Genomic DNA, 20479 nt, shown 5'->3' with positions numbered 1-20479 from the left:
CCCAAGATTTTTGAAAGAAGTTAGAAAAGAGACTACAGAGACTCTGACCACAATTTTCAACCTTCATTAAAGATTCATTTTGTGCTGACAACAGGTCGTCACTTAAACTCTAGAACTAAGAGACATCAGGGAAAAAAAAAATTCCTTTGCACAACTGTTGCTGGAACATTCAATACGTTCCACAGATCGACTCTATGGGGACCCAAGGGCAGCATTTTACATCAACGTGCTGTCCCTGTGAAGGTGAAGCTGCTTACTTATTTTCATCTCCTTGGCTATTTACAGCCTGGGCTAATTACAGGCACCAGTCAATCCCCTTTCTGTGCCATGTATCTAGAAAAGAACAGAAGGAAATAGGAGTGAAACTCATATTGACCTGCAGCAGTGGCAGAAAGAGTTCAAATAATCCAAGGAGTTTCCGAAATAATTTGCTGCCTGTCATCATGACCTCAGCCTGGCGTCATGCCTTGCAGTATATAGAAGATCCCCAAGCTAACCAAAATGCCAGATTATCAGGAATACTGTGGCTCTGGGGTGATCAGAGCTCAAACCCAAAGGAGAATTATGTTATCTCTTTCTTGCCAAATTACAGTGTAATTCCAGTGTCTATCACAGGTGCAGGCCTACTTTTGCCTCAGTTCCGTCATATTTCTTTGGAGGCAAAGTTGAATTTGATACCAATTCACAAATGGTTACAGAAGGCAGAGAAAATCAATTCTTTATTTCTTCTGTGGAGTAACTTTGTAATAATTGATAAACGAAGTATGTGTTCTTAGAAAACATTTAACTGATTATGACTTTTTTTTAAATTAGGCAATGAACCTATCACAGACCCTGGATATTATGGTAAGTGGTTGCCTTCCTATTTATTGTAAGATATAAAGTGAAGAAGAACATTTATGTAATCATTCTGCTTGACAAAATGGTGGAAAAGCTCAATGATACCGAATTCAAAATTACTTTCAATTTAATGTCATTAGGAACATAAACTGGTAAGTTCACCCAAAATTATCATAGGATGATTACTGTAGAAATGGCATTTTTCTGCACCTTTAAGACAGAAGCAAAGTAACTTCATTTGTGTCTGACCATGGTCCCGTTGTTCTGGTGCTGATAGTGAACTCATGCATAAGTAACTTTTCTGTTCCTCTGCAGTAATCATTCTTGTTTGACGAGAAATCTGATCAGAACCAGAAACAGCAGTAATATTTTCTTGAAGATGTTCCAATATGTGTATGTAAGATGTAATGGTATATTGTATTATTTTGGGCAATATATTCAAAACAATTATCATCAAGAATTGTTCACAATTTCATGGCCAGTCTGAAAATCTGTAAGATGAAATTCTAACTTCAGCAAGGAACTTTGCAAACAGATGGAAGTTTGTACTCAGTTTCTTGCATAGGATACACATTTAATATGGTGGCTATGTTTGTGTTCAATTTCTGAAATTCGTCTTTGAAAGTCAATTTCAGAATGAAAGCAAAACATGTAGCCAATATATGCATATTTAGTGGAAGTTATCAAGGATGAGCTTTAACCCTACAGAAATACCATCAGTTCTAATCCTTTTTGTGTGGGATGTCGTACTATTTTGGAAGATAATGAATTTGTCCATACACTTCAATACTGTTGGAAGTGCTGGTAATTGTGAGCTCTATAATAGATGACAAGAAGTGGAAGTGAGCAATGCCATTTATGAACAGTTGTGATCAGGGTATTATTAAAGCCTAATTCTTTCCTAATATAGATAATTGAATTGTGTGTCTGATCTAACTTTTATACAACAGATAAAGGAAGAAATTGCATAAAAGTTTGCAAACTATAATAAGCTGTTCCTGAAATTGAAATATTTTCTTTTTACATTCCACTTAAGTAGTTAAACAACACAGATGCATCATGTCCAATCTAATACTGAAATGATGGACAATTTTGCTATTAGATTTTCTATAAGCTTCCAGTTCTATTTATCTTGGTACTATGTCATTGACAGCATAGAATACAATTACAGGAACGAAATCTTATCAGGATTAATTTTAAATCTATCTTAATGCATTTAATAGGAAGTTAGAAAAGTTCATTAGAGAAGGAAATACTGATGAGTTTAAGTAAGGTGGCGGGGGGGGGGGGGTTCATGGAGTACATAAACACCTTTGTGGGCCAGTTGTGTCAAACTGCCAGTTCCTATGCCACACATTTGAAATGATTGTCTATAATGTAAAACATGCAGTTAATTTAGGAAGTAATGATGTTTCTTTAAATGTTTTACACCTAAAATTGTTTTAAATACAACCTGCATTGTTGTTAAAGGCCAGGTTGTGGATAGAGGTCAGGTGGGTGTAGCTTCCTGACAGTGGTCTGGTTAATATTGTGGGGAGGGAAAACTACACAAAAGTGATGAAGAGGGTTTGTTAGGCTAAAATGGACAAGAGAACATTGAATTTATGAAGGTACTGTTAATGCACCATCAGAGCAGATTGACATTGAATATTGATCCATATTCCAGAGGCTGCTGCAGTTTGATAATGGTTTTACATGTATAGTATAATCTCACTTTGTTAGTCATTGTCATTATAAGATGTGAAATATTTTATATCTCTCACTTGCAGATGAATATGACCAGATTATCTTTGGTGTGAACTCAGATAACTCAACTGCAATTGGGCCACCTAATGTCACAGAAAAGACAATGGAAGATGGCATTGCTGTAAGTATCATTGGAAGAGATTAGTTAATGACAGAACAGACTTAATCAAACATGTGTGAGAAATAAGAAAGAGAGAACATTTTATAGCAATTTTAAAACCTCTAGGAATTTGACACCAAAGAAATACTTTTGAATTGTAGTCTCTTGTGTCACATTAGAAACACAGATAACATGTACACAGCAAGCTACAACCAACAACACTAATAATAGCCAGACAACCTTTTTTTGTCAGTATTGTTGGTTAAATATTTGCCAGGAGAGCAGTGAGAACTTGTATGAGATCTACCATGGAATCTTTTGCATCCATTTGAAAAGAATAGGCAAGGCCTCTCTTTATCCTCTTATCTGGAAGCATCTCTCAATGCTGCACTGAATTATCAGCTTAATTCATAACTTTAACTCTCCAAAGTGGGATTGAACCTGCAATCATCTGACTCAAGAGTTAACACTTAGTGGATGTCAAATGGGTATTTAATAACCACTGAAACACCAGCTCCAATCATATTGCAGGCTGGAGGAAGAACTTCGGGGAAGATTTAACTAAATGGCCTCAGTCATTGTGCTACCAAAGAAAACCTTTGATAAGGTAGCCATGTGCCATAGTCATTCATCATTGGTGAGGATGCAGCAGCAGCGTCACACTCTAACCATTGTCTCAGAAACTATCATTCAACAGATCATTACCTTCATGATCTAAAAATATTTCATTAGGTTATTTTAATAACATGTTAAACAGAGTTCTAGGTTGTAGCATGTACATATTTGAAATCGAAAATGCATATGTTATTTAATTTCAATTTTCTCAGTGCGCTGGGAATTTCTTGTTAATATCCCCACAGGAAGCATTTTGTAATAAGTAATTGAAACAGTTTTATTGAGTACTTGGGTCTGTGGGTTCTTGGCAATAATGAACTAAAGCATGTTTTCTATCTGGACTGAGTAATAAATAGACCAATTTGGAATTTTGCCTTTTTAGGTATAACATCATTAATGTCATGAAGAGTCTCAAGTCTAATAGGAAGTAAGAAGATTGCATGTTCTATACACATGATCAGCAGAAGTAAATGCAAAGTTTGTCTGTGATGCAATTATACATCTCCACATATTTTTCTTGGCAACATCGGTGCAAGTCTCAACATAAAAACTGCCAATAGTGCACATGCTTAGTGCACTGCAGAAACCGAGGAGGTCACCCTGAGGTTCCCATTTGAGAAGTTCTTGATTCTGATAGTTATAGAGAAACAGGCATTTTGTCTCACAAAGTCCATGCGAACCAGCAAAAACCCACTTGCACCAATACTACATTAATCCCATTTTTATCCTTAACACCTTTAATTTACCAATAGCCTACCAACAAGCACATCTTTGAGATGTGGGAGGAAACCTGATCATCCAGAAGAATCTCATGCATTCACAGGGAAAACATGCAAACTCCATAAAGACAGCACCTGAAGTCAGATGCTGTGAGGCAGCGGTTCTGCTAGCTGTGCCACTGTGCCACCCTATCAGATCTGGCTATCAGGTGGATATGGGCTTTAAACTAACTAGGTCAGGGAGGGCTCCAAGAATGGAAGGTTTAATAAATCAGGAGGAAATGAAAGAGCAGTGGATAGTGAGGGGAAAACTGATAGTCATAGTGTGATAGGCCAGGGCAGAAGATGTAAGTGAAAATATACAAAACATACCAATCCACAGTTGGAAATAACGGTAAAAAAAATGAAAGCTTGATGTCCTTTATTTGAACGCATGTAACATTTGCAATGAGATAGATGAATCGATAGCACAGATAGCAACATATGAGTATGATGTAACAGCTATTGGAGAAATATAGTTGCAAGGTGACCAGCACTGGGTGCTCAATATTCTAGGTTATGCATTGTTCCAAAAGAAGAGGCCAAAGGAGTAAGGAGGTGGTGTGGTGTTGTGAATCCGGGAAGGTACCTGAGCAGTGTTGAGTCATGATAGAAAGGCAGTGGACATGATGTGGAATCAGTTTGGATTGGATTCATGAATAGTGGAGGAAGGAAGACACAGGTGGGAGTAGTCTACAGACCTCCAAAATGAGAACTCCCAATACGTTGCAGCATAAATGGGGAAATAACAAGGGCATGTTGGGAGGGAACTGCAATTATCATGGGAGATCTTAACCTACATATTGAGTGGATGAACCAAACTGGCAAGCCTATCATTGAAGAACAATCTGTGGAAAGTATCAGGGATTGCTCTTTAAGCAGTACATTGCAGATTCTACCTGGGAACGGGTTATTTTACAACTAATCTTATGTAATCAGGAATGACTATAAAGGGAACCTGTGGTTAAAGATCCCTCAATAGGTAGTGACCACAATATGATATAATTCCAAATGCAGATTGAGAATGAACACCATAGGCCTATAACCAGTGTCTTCAATTTAAATAAGGGCAATTATAATGGTATGAAGGAAGAGTTGGGTAAACAAGTTAAGAGACAGGTCAATAGAGGTTTATAAATGCCCAGAGTTAGCCACAATCAAAAAGAGGGATTCCATGAGAAAGGGGCACAATCTGTGGTGAATAAAGGAGGTAAAGGATAATGTTGAAATGAAAACTGGAGTATACAAAATGGCAAGGGCTCGTGGTAGACCAGAGGACAGGGAAATATTTAGGATCCAGCAACAGAAGACTAAAAAGCTCATAAGAAAGGAGAAAATGAATTTTAAGAGGAAACTTGCATGAAGTATAAAAACAGACAGTAAAAACTTCTGTGGATCTATAAATGGGAAGAGCACGGCAAAGGTAATTGTGGAGTCTCTAGAGAATGAAGCTAGTGAATTAATAACAGCAAACAAAGAAATGAAGATGTGTTGATTTTCTTTTGTATCAGTCTTCACTGTGGAAGACATTGCTCATATCCCTAAGATATCAGATGGGTTATTTTCAAATAACATGGTAGAACTTACAAAAATCTCATTTACAAGGGGTAAGTAATGGAGAAACTCAGGGGGGGGGGGGGGGGGGCTAAAGGCAGACAAATTTACCCGGACCCAATGGACTGCCTGTTAGGGTTTTAGTGGAAGTTGCTTCAGAAGTAGTGTATCAATTGGTTGAAATTTTTCATAACTTGCTAAACTTCAGAAGGGTACCAGAAGATTGGAAAACAACCAATGTAATTCCCTTGTTCAAAAAAGGAGAAAGGCAAAAGGTAGGAAACTACAGGCCAGTTGGTTTAACAGGCTATAATTGGCAAGATGCCGGAGTCAGAAGTCAAAGAGGAAACAGCTCATCATTTAAGAAAGCTGAATATCATCATGGTTTTATGAAAGGTAAATCATGTTTGACAAATTTGCTCAAATCCTCTGAGGATGTAACAGGGAGAGTTGATAGAGGGAGTTGATAGAGGGGAAGCTATGGATGTAGTGTATTTAGATTAAAAAAAAACATTTGACAAGATGCCACATAGGAAGCCGGTGAATTAGTTAAAAACCCATGGTATCAGTGGAAGTCTGGTAGAATGAATTAAAAACTCACTGTCTTGTAGAAAACAATGGGTTGGAATAAATGAACCCTATTCAGACTGGAATGAGGTAATCAGTGGAGTACTGCAAGGATCAGTTCTTGGCCCACGATTGTTGACTAATTACATTAATGACCTGAAGGAAGGAACAGTATATAAGGTTTCCAAATTTGTCAATGATATGAAAATAGCTGGAAGGGCATGTTGTGATAGGATACTGTGATTTTGCAATGGAATATAGATTGAGTGAGTTGGCAAAAAACTGGCAGATGGAGTTTAATGTGGCGAAGTGTGAGGTCTTAAGCTTCAATAAGAGAAGTCAAAAAGCAGATTATTATCTAAACGGAGATAGCTGCATGAATCACAAAAAGCTAGCAGGCAGGTCCCATAACTTAAGACACAAAGGGCATTTTGGCCTTCGTTGCAAAGGGGTTCTAGTTTATATAAAAAGTTTTTATTGCAATTATACAGGGGTGTTGGTGAGGCCACACCTGGAATACTGCTTATGGTTTTGGTCCCCTTACCTAAAAAATGAGATAGTAACATTGGAGGCAGTACAACGATGAGACTCACCAGGCTTAATTCCTAGGATGAGCGGGTTTTCCTACCAAGAGAGACTAAATAATTTGGGCCTATGTTCCTTGGAATTTAGAAGAATGAGGAGTGAGCTTATTCAAACATACAGGATCTTAAAGGTCCTTGGCAGGGTAGATGTTGGGATGTTTTTACTAGTGGCAGAATCTAATCCTGCTCCTATTTTCTTGTGCTCTTGTGTATTTGCTCCTCCACATAATGGGAGGGTAAAATTGTATGGTCGGCCATCCTTCATGTCACTAGCACAAACTCCAAGCAACCAGAAGCAGACCAGCACTGTCAAAGCAGGCAATCTGCGAATTGATACCAAGAGGTGTAGAACTCTGGGAAAAGGTAGTAAAATGAAAAGACTGAAGAAAAAGACATTAGTTACTATGTCACCTTCCACTTGGCTATCACATATTGAGACATTGAGGAAAATTACAGGACAGATCTGTAGAAGTACACTGTTCGTATGCACATCAATGTTGAAAGGGAGGTCAATCTGATGTGTCAAATTTAGTTCGTCTGTAAATTAACTCTGAACTGCCCCAATTCAATACACACTGAATTATGTTCTGCAGTCTTTCTAGAAGTTGAATTAAATTCAATAGATAACACTGAACACTTATTGAGGATCTACAACCTGTATCTGCATCTCGCTTCCATTTAATATTTACCATATGTTGTAAAGATTTGCAGTTCATTGCAATTTTTTTGGTCACAAAGATTTAAGTCGTTATGTGGCTGCAGGGACTTAAAATGATTAAAAGCTGGTATTAGGAATAATATTTAAGGTTAAAGAGATTTTTAAAAAATGATCCAGGTAAAAGGTCAATCCTTGGAATACCATGGATAAACAATGATTAATAGTTATTTTTGTTTTCCCAGTTTAATTATTTTCACAACAGTAAAAGGAATTTTATGTGTTAGTCTTCCTTGAGGCTGGCATTTTGACTAATTTGCTGGCTTCCACTACTTGTACAGTTAGATCCAAAAAACTTTATATTCCTGGTGGGTTGGTGATGAGTGAGATGGAAACAACTCTTGCTGCAGGAATCCAATTCAAGCTATTCTAATCTCCAGGTTAAAGGGTCTATAAAGCCAGATGGCCATAGACTACTGTCACTGAGGTAAGTTTGGGGAAGGTGTTGCTGTGAGGATCTCACGGGAAGGTCGTGGGAAGGGATTGGGAAGGTACCAATGACAGGTGAAGATGTAAGCAGTCCAGATACTTCTGGCCTCACAAAGGAAGTGAATAATTTACTATATGAGGCTTCTTCATATTGCTGTCAAGACTTGGTTCCATTTGTCCTTGTTGAGATTAAGCTTGTAGTCCGATGACATTATTGAATCCCAATCTACATATTTAATGAGGGATTGCAATGGTCCTTATGGGAAGATTAGCTGCCCAGCTACAAGCCTGCATAAAAATTGGAATTGGTGGGATCTGACTTGCTCGATGATGCGTGAGTACCTTCAGTCGTTTTAATTATTAGCTCATCTAGTTCTCACTAAGCTTAAGGGTTCAAACTGACTGCTTGGGTCCACTTTGTACAAGGATAAACACAACCATTACAATACACTAACCTGATTAAAAAAAAATCTTTGTTAAAGATCCCGATGGTCAAACATTATGAATTTTGTAGAATCAGTAACTTAATAGACTAATAAACTTCAGATAATATTACTGCCAACATGTAGTGAACATCTAAGCACAAATTTTTATTACTCTATAAAGAGTAATACATCATTATACATAAACCAATTCTGCCATAAAATCCTTGCATCCTTGTAATATTGACTTAGGAATTGATAATAAGGTCCATGTACAATATTATCTCAACTGAGCCTTCTATATTTTCAGCACATTCTGGTTGCTCCTGCTTCTCCAGATCCCAAGTTATGTTGTGATTCAGACCTCTGTGTGGGTGAAACTGATATCACTGACCAGGTACAGTGATGCTTTGGATTTCAAAGAAATTCGAAGTCCATGGGTTCCAGATAGGTTGTGGCACTTAGTATATGCATTAGCCATGTCCATTGGTGAAGGTCCATGGGGTTGGACTTCTACTAGTGGTTAATGCAATGCATATCTAATACTCAAATTATTATTGTGACACCATGGCATCAATTTATATATTGCGTACTGCTTTCATGGGCAATGGGTGGAAGATTATCATAGCTGCTTAATGTTACCAGCAAGGCCGATGAACCTAATCATCAGAGCTCAGCTTCACTGAACAGGAGAAGTACAGTTACGTAGAATAGTTAGAAAATTTGTCAGGTTATCCACTGAGCCAAGGTCTGCAGTGAGGGATTGTAGAGGATGGTTGAACTAATAGAGCTGGGAGGAAATGGACAAGATAATTTAAAGAGGGAAAATTAATAACAAGATGAAAAGGGAGCAGTTACGATCATCCAGCTGCTCATAAGTGACAAATAAATTAGTTTTTATTAATTCCAGATCTCATTCTTTTGATTCTTTTTAAAGGAGCTAGTTTCAGTTGTTTGTTGTTCTGTGCAGTGGAAGATTGGGATGGAAGAACATTAGGAACAGGGAATTGCACGTATAGCCTCTGTTATAGGCATGACGGACATATGACCTCCATCTGTGAAACACATTTCTATGATAATATTTTCTATGATTAACCATTCAATTAAATAGTGTCTGATTTGCACCGCAATTCTATTGGCTGCCTTTGCTCTATATTCCTTGACGATACCTATCTCAATCTTGAAATGGTCCCAATATTCACAGGCTTTTGGAGGGCTGGGAGACCATGCAGATGAAACACTCATCAGGTGCCATTCCTTTCAATATTAAAACATCATAGAAGCTGTGTTAAAAAATGAGGTTACTGTCTTGGAATTCTGACCACTAAATTAAAGCTTACTCAAAAATGAGAACAGGTGGGAAGGATATTGTGTTGGCTCCAGGTAACAGCGTGTGTCGTTTACTGTTGGATCAGCAACTTGACTGGCTTCAGCAGGAAACAGGGTGATAGTCAATAGATTTGTACCATTTATGTCGCAATGAATATAATATATAAAATTACATGGGTAAGTGCTGTAAGAAAGAGAGTGATTGGTAGGGATGGAAGAGTGGACCAAGGAGTTATGAAGGGTATGGTCCCCTTGAAACACAGAAAATGAAGAGCGGGGAAGATATGTCTACTGTTAGAAACTTGTTGGAGCTGTGGAAAAAGTGAAGGAAGTGGAGGTCCCTCAGGCTGATTTGTTATGGGATTGAAGCATAGAGGGATTGAATGTCCAAGGTAAAGGTGTGCTCATTGGGACCAGAGAATTAGAAATTGTTAAAGTGACAAAGTGGATCAAAGGTGTCATGGATGTATGTGGGAAGGAATTGGACTGGGGTAAAAGGAAGGAAGAAAAGGAGTTAAGATAGGAAGAAATAAATTTGGTAGGGCAAAAGCAAGCCAAAGCAATGGGTCTGCCTGGGTAGTTTTGTTTAAAACTAACTTGCCTTTCTCTCTTTCCCAGTTCTGATGAGGAATCTTTGACCTGAAATGTCAGCCCTCTTTCTCTTTCCACAGATGCTGCCTGACTTGCTGAGTGTTCCCAGTATTTTCGGTTTTTATTTCAGATTTCTAGCATCTACAGTTTTTGTTTTGTTTCTTTTTTTTCTGCCTGCTCACAAAATTAAAATTTTAAGTTTCTTTTTCAAGTCATCATTCAATTGAAATAATTTAGAGATAAATAAAAATACTTTGATAATGGATTTTGGCGATTAATTGAGCTGGAGATTAATAATGCTTACCAAATAATCAAGTGATTTCCTCCAGTTTCTTCTGTTTGTAGGTTAAGTGGCCACTGTAAATTGGCCCCAGTGTAGAGATAAGTAGCAGAATTTGTGGGGAGTTGATGAGAACATTGGGAGAATAGTTTGCAAGGAAGATTGGTGGGGAAATGGGATTGCTCTGCGAGCTGGAATAGACTCGATGGACTAGATAGCCTCCTTCTATGTCTTAAAGAAATATGGAAAATATGAAATACACCGTAGCAAACAGGAAATAATCACATTTAGAATGCTCGTGGTAAGCTAAAGATATCTGCACAGTTGGAGTTTGGCTTTAGGACAGCCTATATTGAAAGATATATACTCATCTCAGGCTTATATCTCCAAACTAGGGTTCCTACTTCCGTCTGGAGGCCTTCTCCAGAAGTGTGATCATGTGATGTTCTGATTACGTGTGTCAGCAAGTGTTCCTGCATTTACTGAATAAAGACCTGATCTGTGGTGGGGTATCTTTGTGTCTGGTTTCTCACGGGCAGTTGTTTTATGCAAAATTCAAAAAATCAGGAGGTCATGAACCAGAAGGTGAAGATGGGAAACTAAGGGAGGAAAGAGGAGATACTGAAAAAGGAAGGTAGAGAGGGTCTTGTGGGGGTAGAAAGTGCCAAGGAACCAAAGTTGGGAGGAATTTGATTCCTTTGGTAATTGCAGGTAAAACAAATACTGGCAACACTCAGATTCCTTTTGTAACCAGTGGTGATATGATGACCCAATATGTAGGCACTGCATTTCGAACCTTTCTTTAATTATAGTCCATGAGACAACTTTGTATTTAACTTATTATTTAAGCTACTTCAACAAACAAATGGCGATTTTAATCCTACTAGTTTGGTTGAAACAAAAAATACCTTCATCACTTACTTGTCTTGGCTCTGCCAGGTTCTAGGTGGCAAGGACAACAGGCCAAAGCTGGAGTAGTCCTTCTTTAACATTCAGGTGAGGTTTGATGACATTCTTACGACAAAGTAACTGAAGTCTTCAGTTTTAAATCTTGGCTGAGCTGGACCCACCGTGTTTTTCCTACCAAGCCAATCCAAGGTAGAAAGTAATCAGCCTTAGAGGAGGATAAATCATTTTCTTTCCTCTGTGCATTATTTTTTCACCCCTTTATTGCAGCTTAATTCGAAAGTGAACAAATATAATACAGGAAAACGTTACAGCAGAATTGATTGTCTACATTCTCTGTACCAAGATAGAGTAATTTCAACGGAGTGTATAATCAAATTTTAAACAAAAATTGCTTTGTATTTCCTAATATCAAACTTTTTAAATTTGCTTTAGGTGTATGTTGTTGTTGGGATTGCAGCACTGGCATGCACTGGGCTGATACTAATGCTAATTATCTTGAAGTTTGGAAAACACTCCAAGTTTGGAATGAAAGGTAAGAAAGTTACAATTTTGTTCCATTGTTGTGAATACAAATTTATTCTAACCAGGTGGGGAGAGGGTGGAGGGTGGCATTACTTTAGCTGCAAATAATAATCATTTAATTGATGGATTATTAAAATCTCTTGAAAAATATGCTGCAGAAGTATTGAGTGCTAATTCTCACTGGTGTTTTGAATTTCATTAAGTATTAGCTGTGGGCTGAATGGCCCACTTCTGTGTCATAAGAAAATATGTGCCATAACCATGGGTGATTTTGCCTGTGCCATTTCAATTAAAGGAAGTGAGTAGAATGATATGTAAAAATCCAGGTGGATTTTTAGTTAGATATCATTACCTTTTCCCTCCTTCATATGTAATTTAAGAAATTAAGTTGGGGGCACACACTTGTAAAGTTAAAAATAGCTACTGAACTCAGTTGGACTTTGCAGCAGTAGCAAATGACTCGAGGATTATTGTGAGGAACGTTAGCTTCTCAAAGTAACAGAATCAGTATCTTTTCCATCCAGTGTCAGGCAGCACAGATTGTTTTCCTTTGCGTTGCCCCTACGCTGAGAACTGTCCTTGCCAATTTCACTAGTTTTTCTTCCCACAATGGATCATCTTTAGAAGTTGCACCGTGACACTCCCACAGCCATCCTTTTTCCAGCTTCGAGAAACAAATTTCAACAATCCCAATCGTGCTGTCTGGATATTCCTATTCTGAGTCTTCAATCCTTCTGCTCAATTTTTGTTTCTTTTTATCATTGCTTTGAGGGAGAACTGCTTTGCAAGAGGAGTATATTCAACCTAAAATAACCCAGGAAGCAATGTAATGAAAAGTTTAATTAATATGAGGTATCCCAGCTTTGTTTCGAAGAAGCCTCGTCAGGCTTCCCTGCATCCAACAACTAGTTCAATTGAAATACCTTTGAGAGAATCCTCACGATATCTAAGGGTTTGGCATTCATTCCCATCCTGGATGCCATCCTTAGCAAACAGATGTGTGAACCCAAACATAACCATGACTCACAGGTAGTATGGGATCATAATGAATTCAATTAGCACTGCATTAAACCTGGTGACTTTTAAATTGTGCATTTGAAGTCAACTAATTTCCATCTGATTGCTGCTTGGAGAAAAGCAACGTGCAAAAATAGCCTATAATTTAGCCACAATAGTGTACGAAAATGAAAATTTCCCCTTGGTTGCTTTGCACCCACTGTTCATTGCCGATGTGATTAAGTTGAGGTATGACTGGATTTCTTTATTGACATCGTTTCTGATACAGGTAGGTCACATACAGCAGTTATTTTAATAAATTATACAACACTGTGACTTTTCAAGTTTTAAAATGCCAGCAGAGTGGGTACTTGAACTTCATTGGCACTAGCCCATGAACTTTCTGCTCTTCACTCTTCAGGCAAACCACCCTTAAGTTGTTTGGGAAGAGTGCTGATGAAAACGTAGACAAAAACGATTATATGGCAATTAAATGACAACATAATTAACATAGCTCTCAAGCTTACATCATAAGGCCTATAAATTATGATAGAAAGATCATCATCTTGGATGAAGTCAGAATGCCCAATAAGTATACTCCTGGATTAGACAGAAGGCATCCCCCTTTCTACTATGGACTTTTCTTTGTGGGTACACAAGTCACTTGCAGGACATTATCTTAAGAAGTTTAAGATCATAACCAGAGGGTCAGTGTAAATTATTCTATGTAGGGGGTTGTCAGGATCTCCAGTGCCTTTCTAAAAATACTGGAAAAAGCAGAATCCTTATGCACTTTTAAACGGAAAGTAGTGATCAACATGTGAAATTTTTTTCAAAGCAAAGATGCAATAAGACCAAGTGGAAAGGCCTTTCAAAACTAGACTTGGTACAATGAGATGATCTTTTATTATCCTATAAAATTGTGTGATTTTGTAAATATGTTAGTGAAAGTTGATGGAGATTCAGCAAATAATAATTCCCCATCCAGTTTTCTCTCTCCCTCAAGCACCTGGGCTCAATTCTGCCTTCTCCAATTGTTTTGCCAAGATCAATAACTCATCTTTCAATCACTTAGATTCTATCAGCTGTTTAACACTATTTTCGCATGGCTTCAACTGAGTAACACTTTCTCTGTTAATGACAGATTTCACTAATTGATTAAAAATTCTGATTGCATCAGATTTTATTAAATAATGATCTAAGATTTGCAGCTCTGTCAACACTACTGATTTAATCACTACTTTATTGACTTTGCACTATCGAGAACAATACAAAAAGGGAGAGACAATTCTTTTTAATTCTCTTCCTATTGTTCTTGTGAATCTTCAAAATAATCATGAAAAGTTAATAAACAGTGAAAAAATGTAATGTTGATGATATTGAGCCAGTCAGTGAGAAATAACTGATTAAAGTAAAAATAAATAAGGATGGTTATCAATACAATGGCCTGATAATCAAGTCCAACAGTGGCAATCTAATTATCTGATAACCATAAATTATAGGTTACAAAAATTAAAAAGCCCTATGGTTTATTTGTGGGAAAAGCCTTGGTGCTTTGTGAACACTGGGGGCTTCTTCATTTCATGCCCCATCTGTACATCACAAGATCATTGCATCTTTTAAAATCCATTTGTGTGCAATCTGTGTAAGATATACTATAGGTCGGACTATGTTACTGCTATAAAAGGTAAGATCTATAAAAGTTAATTTGATCCAGTAGGAAACTGTAGCGCTCTCAAAGATGAAGTCAAATGCAGATAATCTGTAGTTTCTTTGGACCACTTTTAATGTCCTTTTTTTCCAACTGCTGGGCATTGGCAGTGCTAAATATAGGCCTGTAATATGAGATTACTCTGTTGCATGGAACTCTATTTTTAAATGTCCACCCAGACAGAGCAATTGCTTCAGAAGTGAACCACAATCTCATTACACTGAAACTCTCTTTTCCATTGCAGCTATATAAAGGAGTTTCAGTGTATTGATTTCAGCAGAACCCATGTTGCATTCACCTTGAATGTGCAGACGAACTCTTAATGATTTAAAACAAAAGGATTCCGTTTATTGTGTTCAGAACGGGTCTAAATAAACAATCCAGCAAATAATACCTATTTAATATTCTTGGAAAAGATAAGCCATCAAAATCATTGTTTGAGTGAATTGTTGATGCATTGAAATTGTGTTGGTGATGGCAACCTTCATCATAATCACTGCACATATGGTAGCTGCAGGATTACTGTCTGTAATTTACTGAAATATAATGATGATAGGCAAGGTCATTGCCGTAATAGGATCTTAGAATGATGCAGTGCAGAAGACCATTCAGCCCACATTCCAGTCCTGGTCTTTACTGGAAAGTTACCTCTAAAGTGCAGTCATTAAACAAAGTCCAAGGATGCTTACTTAATTATTTATGTTTGCTTTCATGAATGCTTCTTAAGCTCATCAACGTGAAGGGGTTTCTGTGCTGGGAAATGCATTTTGGACAGCTAACATCAGCATCAAGCACCTGGGTATAAGTCAGTTACATTCAGAGTGGAGATTTATATTGTTCCTGTCTCCTCTAATAAAATAATCAAGTAGTGGTATTATGCATGCAACTATCAACTCCCTGGTCCAAGTACATCTCTGATTATTTACAACTATGTCCCATCTTTTTTAAGGGATATCAATGCTGCCCCAAAATCTATTTGTATTAACTTCAAGACCCTTATATATATTTATTTGTTTCTAACTTATATTATTTTAAAATATGATTTCAAACAAGAGGTAGTTTGGAGAAAGAGGATAACTTTTCTTATGAAGCAAGAAAAAATACTGTAGTTACATTGCTTCTGTAAAAACTGCAGTTAAATGAATGCACACAGAAGAAAAAGAGGGAGAAGCAATAATCGGCACTTTCACTGAGATATGCTTTGGGTTCTTATTGGGAGACAAGACCTGTGAGTGCAATCGCTGAATGCACAGTGTAGTGAAAAAGGCTGCTTGTGCCTTTATTAATAATTCAGCAACAGTGGTTTCAGTTTTCTCTCTGTTAAGAGGAGTGCCAGTTAATCAATAAATCAGTTTCAAGGTCAGAAATGTCTTCGCTTACGTCTGTCTGTCCACCTGCATCAAAAAAGCAATACAGCATGCTTAGGCTATGCATTTCTTCATTGATTAGACTTACCAGCTGGAAGAAATCTTATTTATGCACTCTTTTTTTGAGTTATTAACATGTATCACACAGTGCTACACAGTGATATACAACTTTTAAGTTAGTTCTGTGAACACATTACATGTTTTAGTAATATATTAACACAAAAAATAAGGGGGCAGGGTCTCCTGATATTTTCTTCTTTTTGAGCTGTACAATAGGATGTAAAAGTACTGTTGCAGTTCAAATCATTAGGCTCTTCCTATTCCAAATATTTTGTTTCTTCCCATGGCTTGGCTTAGTCCTGAGAGATAAAGTCAGCTTTCAGAAATCAAAAGCTAACCTTTGGTTTAGGAGCACCATATATTCCCATCACCTCGATGCCCTGACTTCAGTCAGATTCATGTAGCCCAATAATCTTGCTGAACGATCGATGCACATTGTTCTCACCATGTATATAGCCATGACAGCAAGACCATGTAGCACTCTGTCCAGTGGACCCTTCCTCAAGGGTTGTAGAAATTATTCAATGACCATAAGAAAATTTGAATCCATACTAATCTATAAATAAATAAAGAAAGAAATCACAAAGAAATGAGTGTGATTAACAGTATTGCCTGTTTAATTTTGTTTATTGTTGCTGATTGTTTTACTTATATCTTGATTAATAACAATGTCATAATTAGAACCATGTGCTTAAACAATTTATTGTGGCTGACATTGTGAGAGAGCTGAGACAAGACATAGTCATTAATCTAAATGGATTTCAGCATTAAATATGCATATTAATTGAACCCAGGAGATTTTCCTAGCTTTTACTCCCAATAGAATGTACAATACTCACCATGTCCACATAAATATTCACCAAGCTCTCTGTCCAGGCACCCTGCATGGAGAGTAGGTGAGTTTCAATGGTTGGGTGTCACTCATATACCACTGCCAATTGTGCACCTGAAAAGGATACAGATAGGCACCATAGAGGCCACTCACTGGAGCTCCAGCAGCTCAGGTTGGTCTCATGGGTGATAAGGGGGCAGTGGGGGTCCAAATTTTGCATGTAAAACCTGGAACAGTGCTGCTGCTCTTCCGGAATTCACAACAAAAGTTTAAAGCTGTTTCTTCTTGTCCTTCTTCTTTCCTGACAAAGCTTCACTGTGACCTGGGCTGCCAGAGATGATCTCCCACTTATTTAGTGGTTAAAATTTGGCGACTGTGCATACTACTCATTAATTATGAACAGTTATTAAAATGAGCGAGAATAAAATGGAGAATGCTGGAAATTCTCAGCAGATCAGGCATCAGCTGTGGAGAGAGTAATAGAGTTAATATTTCAGATTGATGTTCCCTTATCAGACCTTCCATTGACTGCAGCATTATGCATGAATTTGGCCTCTCTCTCTGGGGATTAAAATTCCTGTTCTATGTTTTTAACTCAGTTTTTAAGTACTCCTCAGGTTTATTTACTTTGTATTAAATTACTAGAACTGCGGTGTTAGGTCAGGTGTTAAAACCTTCCATCATAATGGCAGGTCATGCTGCTACCTGTGAGTGGTAACACCAAGTGCCAGTTTAGTGGCCTAGTCACCTCCTGAAAGAAGCAATGATTCAACTGAATGAGCACCTCGAGATGGTTGGTAGACCATTGATAGAGGAAAAGCCACCAAGAAGCACTGAGCTAAGCCTTGGTCTTACAAATAGCCACATTGCAGCTACAGCACATCAAAACAGTTAAGGGACATTCAAGCCCCCATAACAGTTGACTGGTGATGATCAAATCCTGAAATTACATTTGAGTGGGAGCTGATTGTGCTAATCTCTCCTCTTCACAAGATCAGCTGTAAGTCGGCAGTACTGGCTGAGACCTAGAGTATTTGTTTCAGTCATATCAGTTCCAATTCTGGGTCAGATGGATGATTTTCATACACTATCCTAACTCAGTTGGCACCGTGCTCATTCCAATGTCCCAAGATTTTGACCTTCAGTTTATTCCAGGGTTTGAGTGTACAATCCACGCTGAGGTTGGAGGGGAGCTTGGTGTTATATGTGAATGAGATGTTAAACTAGTGTTCAAATTAATACAATGGTATTGTTTATACAAATGCATAGGAACCTTTTGGAATTCTGATGGACATTTTACCTCAACCAATATCAAAACTGTTGCTCATTTATATTTTGTTGTTTGTGGAGTGTTGTTGGCACAGATTGACTGCTACATCTGTCCACAAAACAGTCAATACATTTTAAAATAATGCATTGCATCTAAGTTATTTTATGATGCTTTTAAATGGCAAGATTTTAAATCCAAATAATAATAATAATTAGTAATAATATTTTAATAAAGAGCAGATGATATCCATGCCTGTACAACATAGAAGCAGGGTAATTGGGTTAAGCAACCACATCTCTTGTGTTTGATCACAGAAGGGAAGTCCATCTAATTAAAGTGCTACAAATAACAATTTATCCACTAGATGGAGCATCAATTAGACAGACTTTTCTGTTTTGAGGATGTAGTTTAATAGTTTGCAGATTAGAGTTAATATTGTTGATTCCATATTCTTTGTTTGACTTCACACTGATGTAAAGATAAGTTCTTGTTTACTACCAGAGCAGGAAGGCACAGTGGTTAGTGCTGCTGCCTCAGATCTCCAATGACTGGGTTTGATCCTGACCTTCAGTGCTGACTGTTTGGAGTTTGCATGTTCTCCCTAAAACAGCGTAGGTTTCCCTCCACATTCCAAAGATATACTTGTTAATTGGTTACTGTAAATTGCCTCCTGTGTAGGTGAGTGGCAGGAGAATGAGGGGGAGGAGTTGATTGAGATCCAAGAAGAAAAAATTGAATCAGGCTAGATTGGTGTTGATGGTCAGTGTAGGGTGTATTTCTGTCCCCTATAATTTTATGACTCTATAAGATTGTGCATTGGTTTTATTTGCTCTAGGGTAGCTTTACTGGTTGTGAAGGACTGTATTAGTGATTTTGTTCCTGTGGGCTTCATCAGAGTTAGGGCTAACCACTCAAAGTATATAGGAATTTAAAAAACATAGCTGAAACATTTATACTTCAACATAGAAAATGTGGTTCCTTTATTTAAGTTTGGAAACATTCTTTATTTTAAAACACATTAGAGTTCTATTTCACATAAAGTTTTCTGGTAGCTGTGCTACTTCAGGTCAAGTGTGAAACTATGTCACTCATTCAAATTGTTGAAGTGAGCATTAATGGCTTTCAGTTTATTTGGCCAAGAGGGAGAAGTGCATGAAAATGGATAAAGCTGGTCTATTCCCTCTACTTGTGGAGCCCCACCTTATTCTGGTTCATAAAGTCTTTTTAAGTGCTCCCGTGGAATCAAGGGTGACTTAGTACCACTCTAGTTTTGTGGGTTCTAGGGTAATTGTGAGGCTGATGTGGGATCCACAGGTTCTACTTAAGAAGAGGCAGGAGGTGCTTGATGTGGTAGGCCGCTGGGTAGTTTGGGAGATGGTGCCCTCCTCCCAATGCATGGAATCTTCAGTGTCGTCTTGAATCAGTGCCACCTCCATTTTGAGTGGCTAGGGATTCCCAGTAGTCAGTAGGAATGCTACATGTTTCACGAAGATTTTGAGAACGTCCTGAAACTTTTCCTCCCTTTTATCTGGTAAACTCTTCCTGCGTCAGAACTTCAGATGGAATATTTGTTTCAGAGGGCTGGTATTGGACATGTGAACAATGTGGCTTGCCCAATGGGGCAAGCTGAGTATAATGCTGGGGGTGTTGGATTGAGAGAGGATGCTGACATTGGATCATTGATCCTGACAGTGAATTTTGAAGATTGTGTGTGAATAGTGTTGGTGGTATGTCTACAGTGATTTGAGGTGTTTGCTGTAGGTAGTCCAAGTTTCAGAAGCATAATGATTGGCAGGGATCATGTGTTTTGTGCCAGGTTTGATATCTTAATTGTCGAACACACTTTTCTTCAGATGGCCAATGAGTTGTGCTTGTACACTGAAGGTGATAGTACATTCATCATAGCTGTTTGCCTTCACTGAGAGGTGGCTCTTGAGATGTGGGAAGTAATCCATTTATTCCAGGGAATGAGTTGATGATGACTTAGGACTTAGCCTCAGAACATTTGTACATATTTGATGACTGAACTTGGATAACCATTATTTTGGAGTGAGGCAATGTAGATTAAAGAGTTCCCAATTATCTGTTACATTAGTTCCAATCCACCAGGAACCTTGTAAGAGTTGAGGTGAATGAATGCTACAAAAAAGATTAGGGAAGGTGTTGGGGTAATGATGCAGCCTTGATTGTCATTAGACTGTACTGTGATTGGATCTGTTGTGGATCCTCCGGTTAAGATCATAGTTTGCATGTAATCGTACAACAGAGTTAACATGGGGACG

General features: G+C 37.8%; 1 protein-coding gene across 1 annotated transcript in view; it reads left to right on the top strand.

Moving 5' to 3' along the window:
- Positions 1-20479, top strand: part of ntrk2a (neurotrophic tyrosine kinase, receptor, type 2a) — a 189636-nt gene that overhangs the window by 55919 nt on the left and 113238 nt on the right. The window contains exons 9-11 of the mRNA XM_052020133.1: positions 814-846; positions 2610-2707; positions 11872-11971. Of these exons, the coding sequence (XP_051876093.1) occupies positions 814-846; positions 2610-2707; positions 11872-11971 (231 nt within the window). The remainder of the gene's footprint in view (positions 1-813; positions 847-2609; positions 2708-11871; positions 11972-20479) is intronic.

The sequence above is a fragment of the Pristis pectinata genome, chromosome 7 (genome assembly GCF_009764475.1).
Source record: "Pristis pectinata isolate sPriPec2 chromosome 7, sPriPec2.1.pri, whole genome shotgun sequence".
NCBI classification, from domain to species: Eukaryota; Metazoa; Chordata; class Chondrichthyes; order Rhinopristiformes; family Pristidae; genus Pristis; species Pristis pectinata.
The sequence above is the reverse complement of the archived record's forward strand: the minus strand, read 5'-3'. Positions and strand labels throughout refer to the sequence as shown.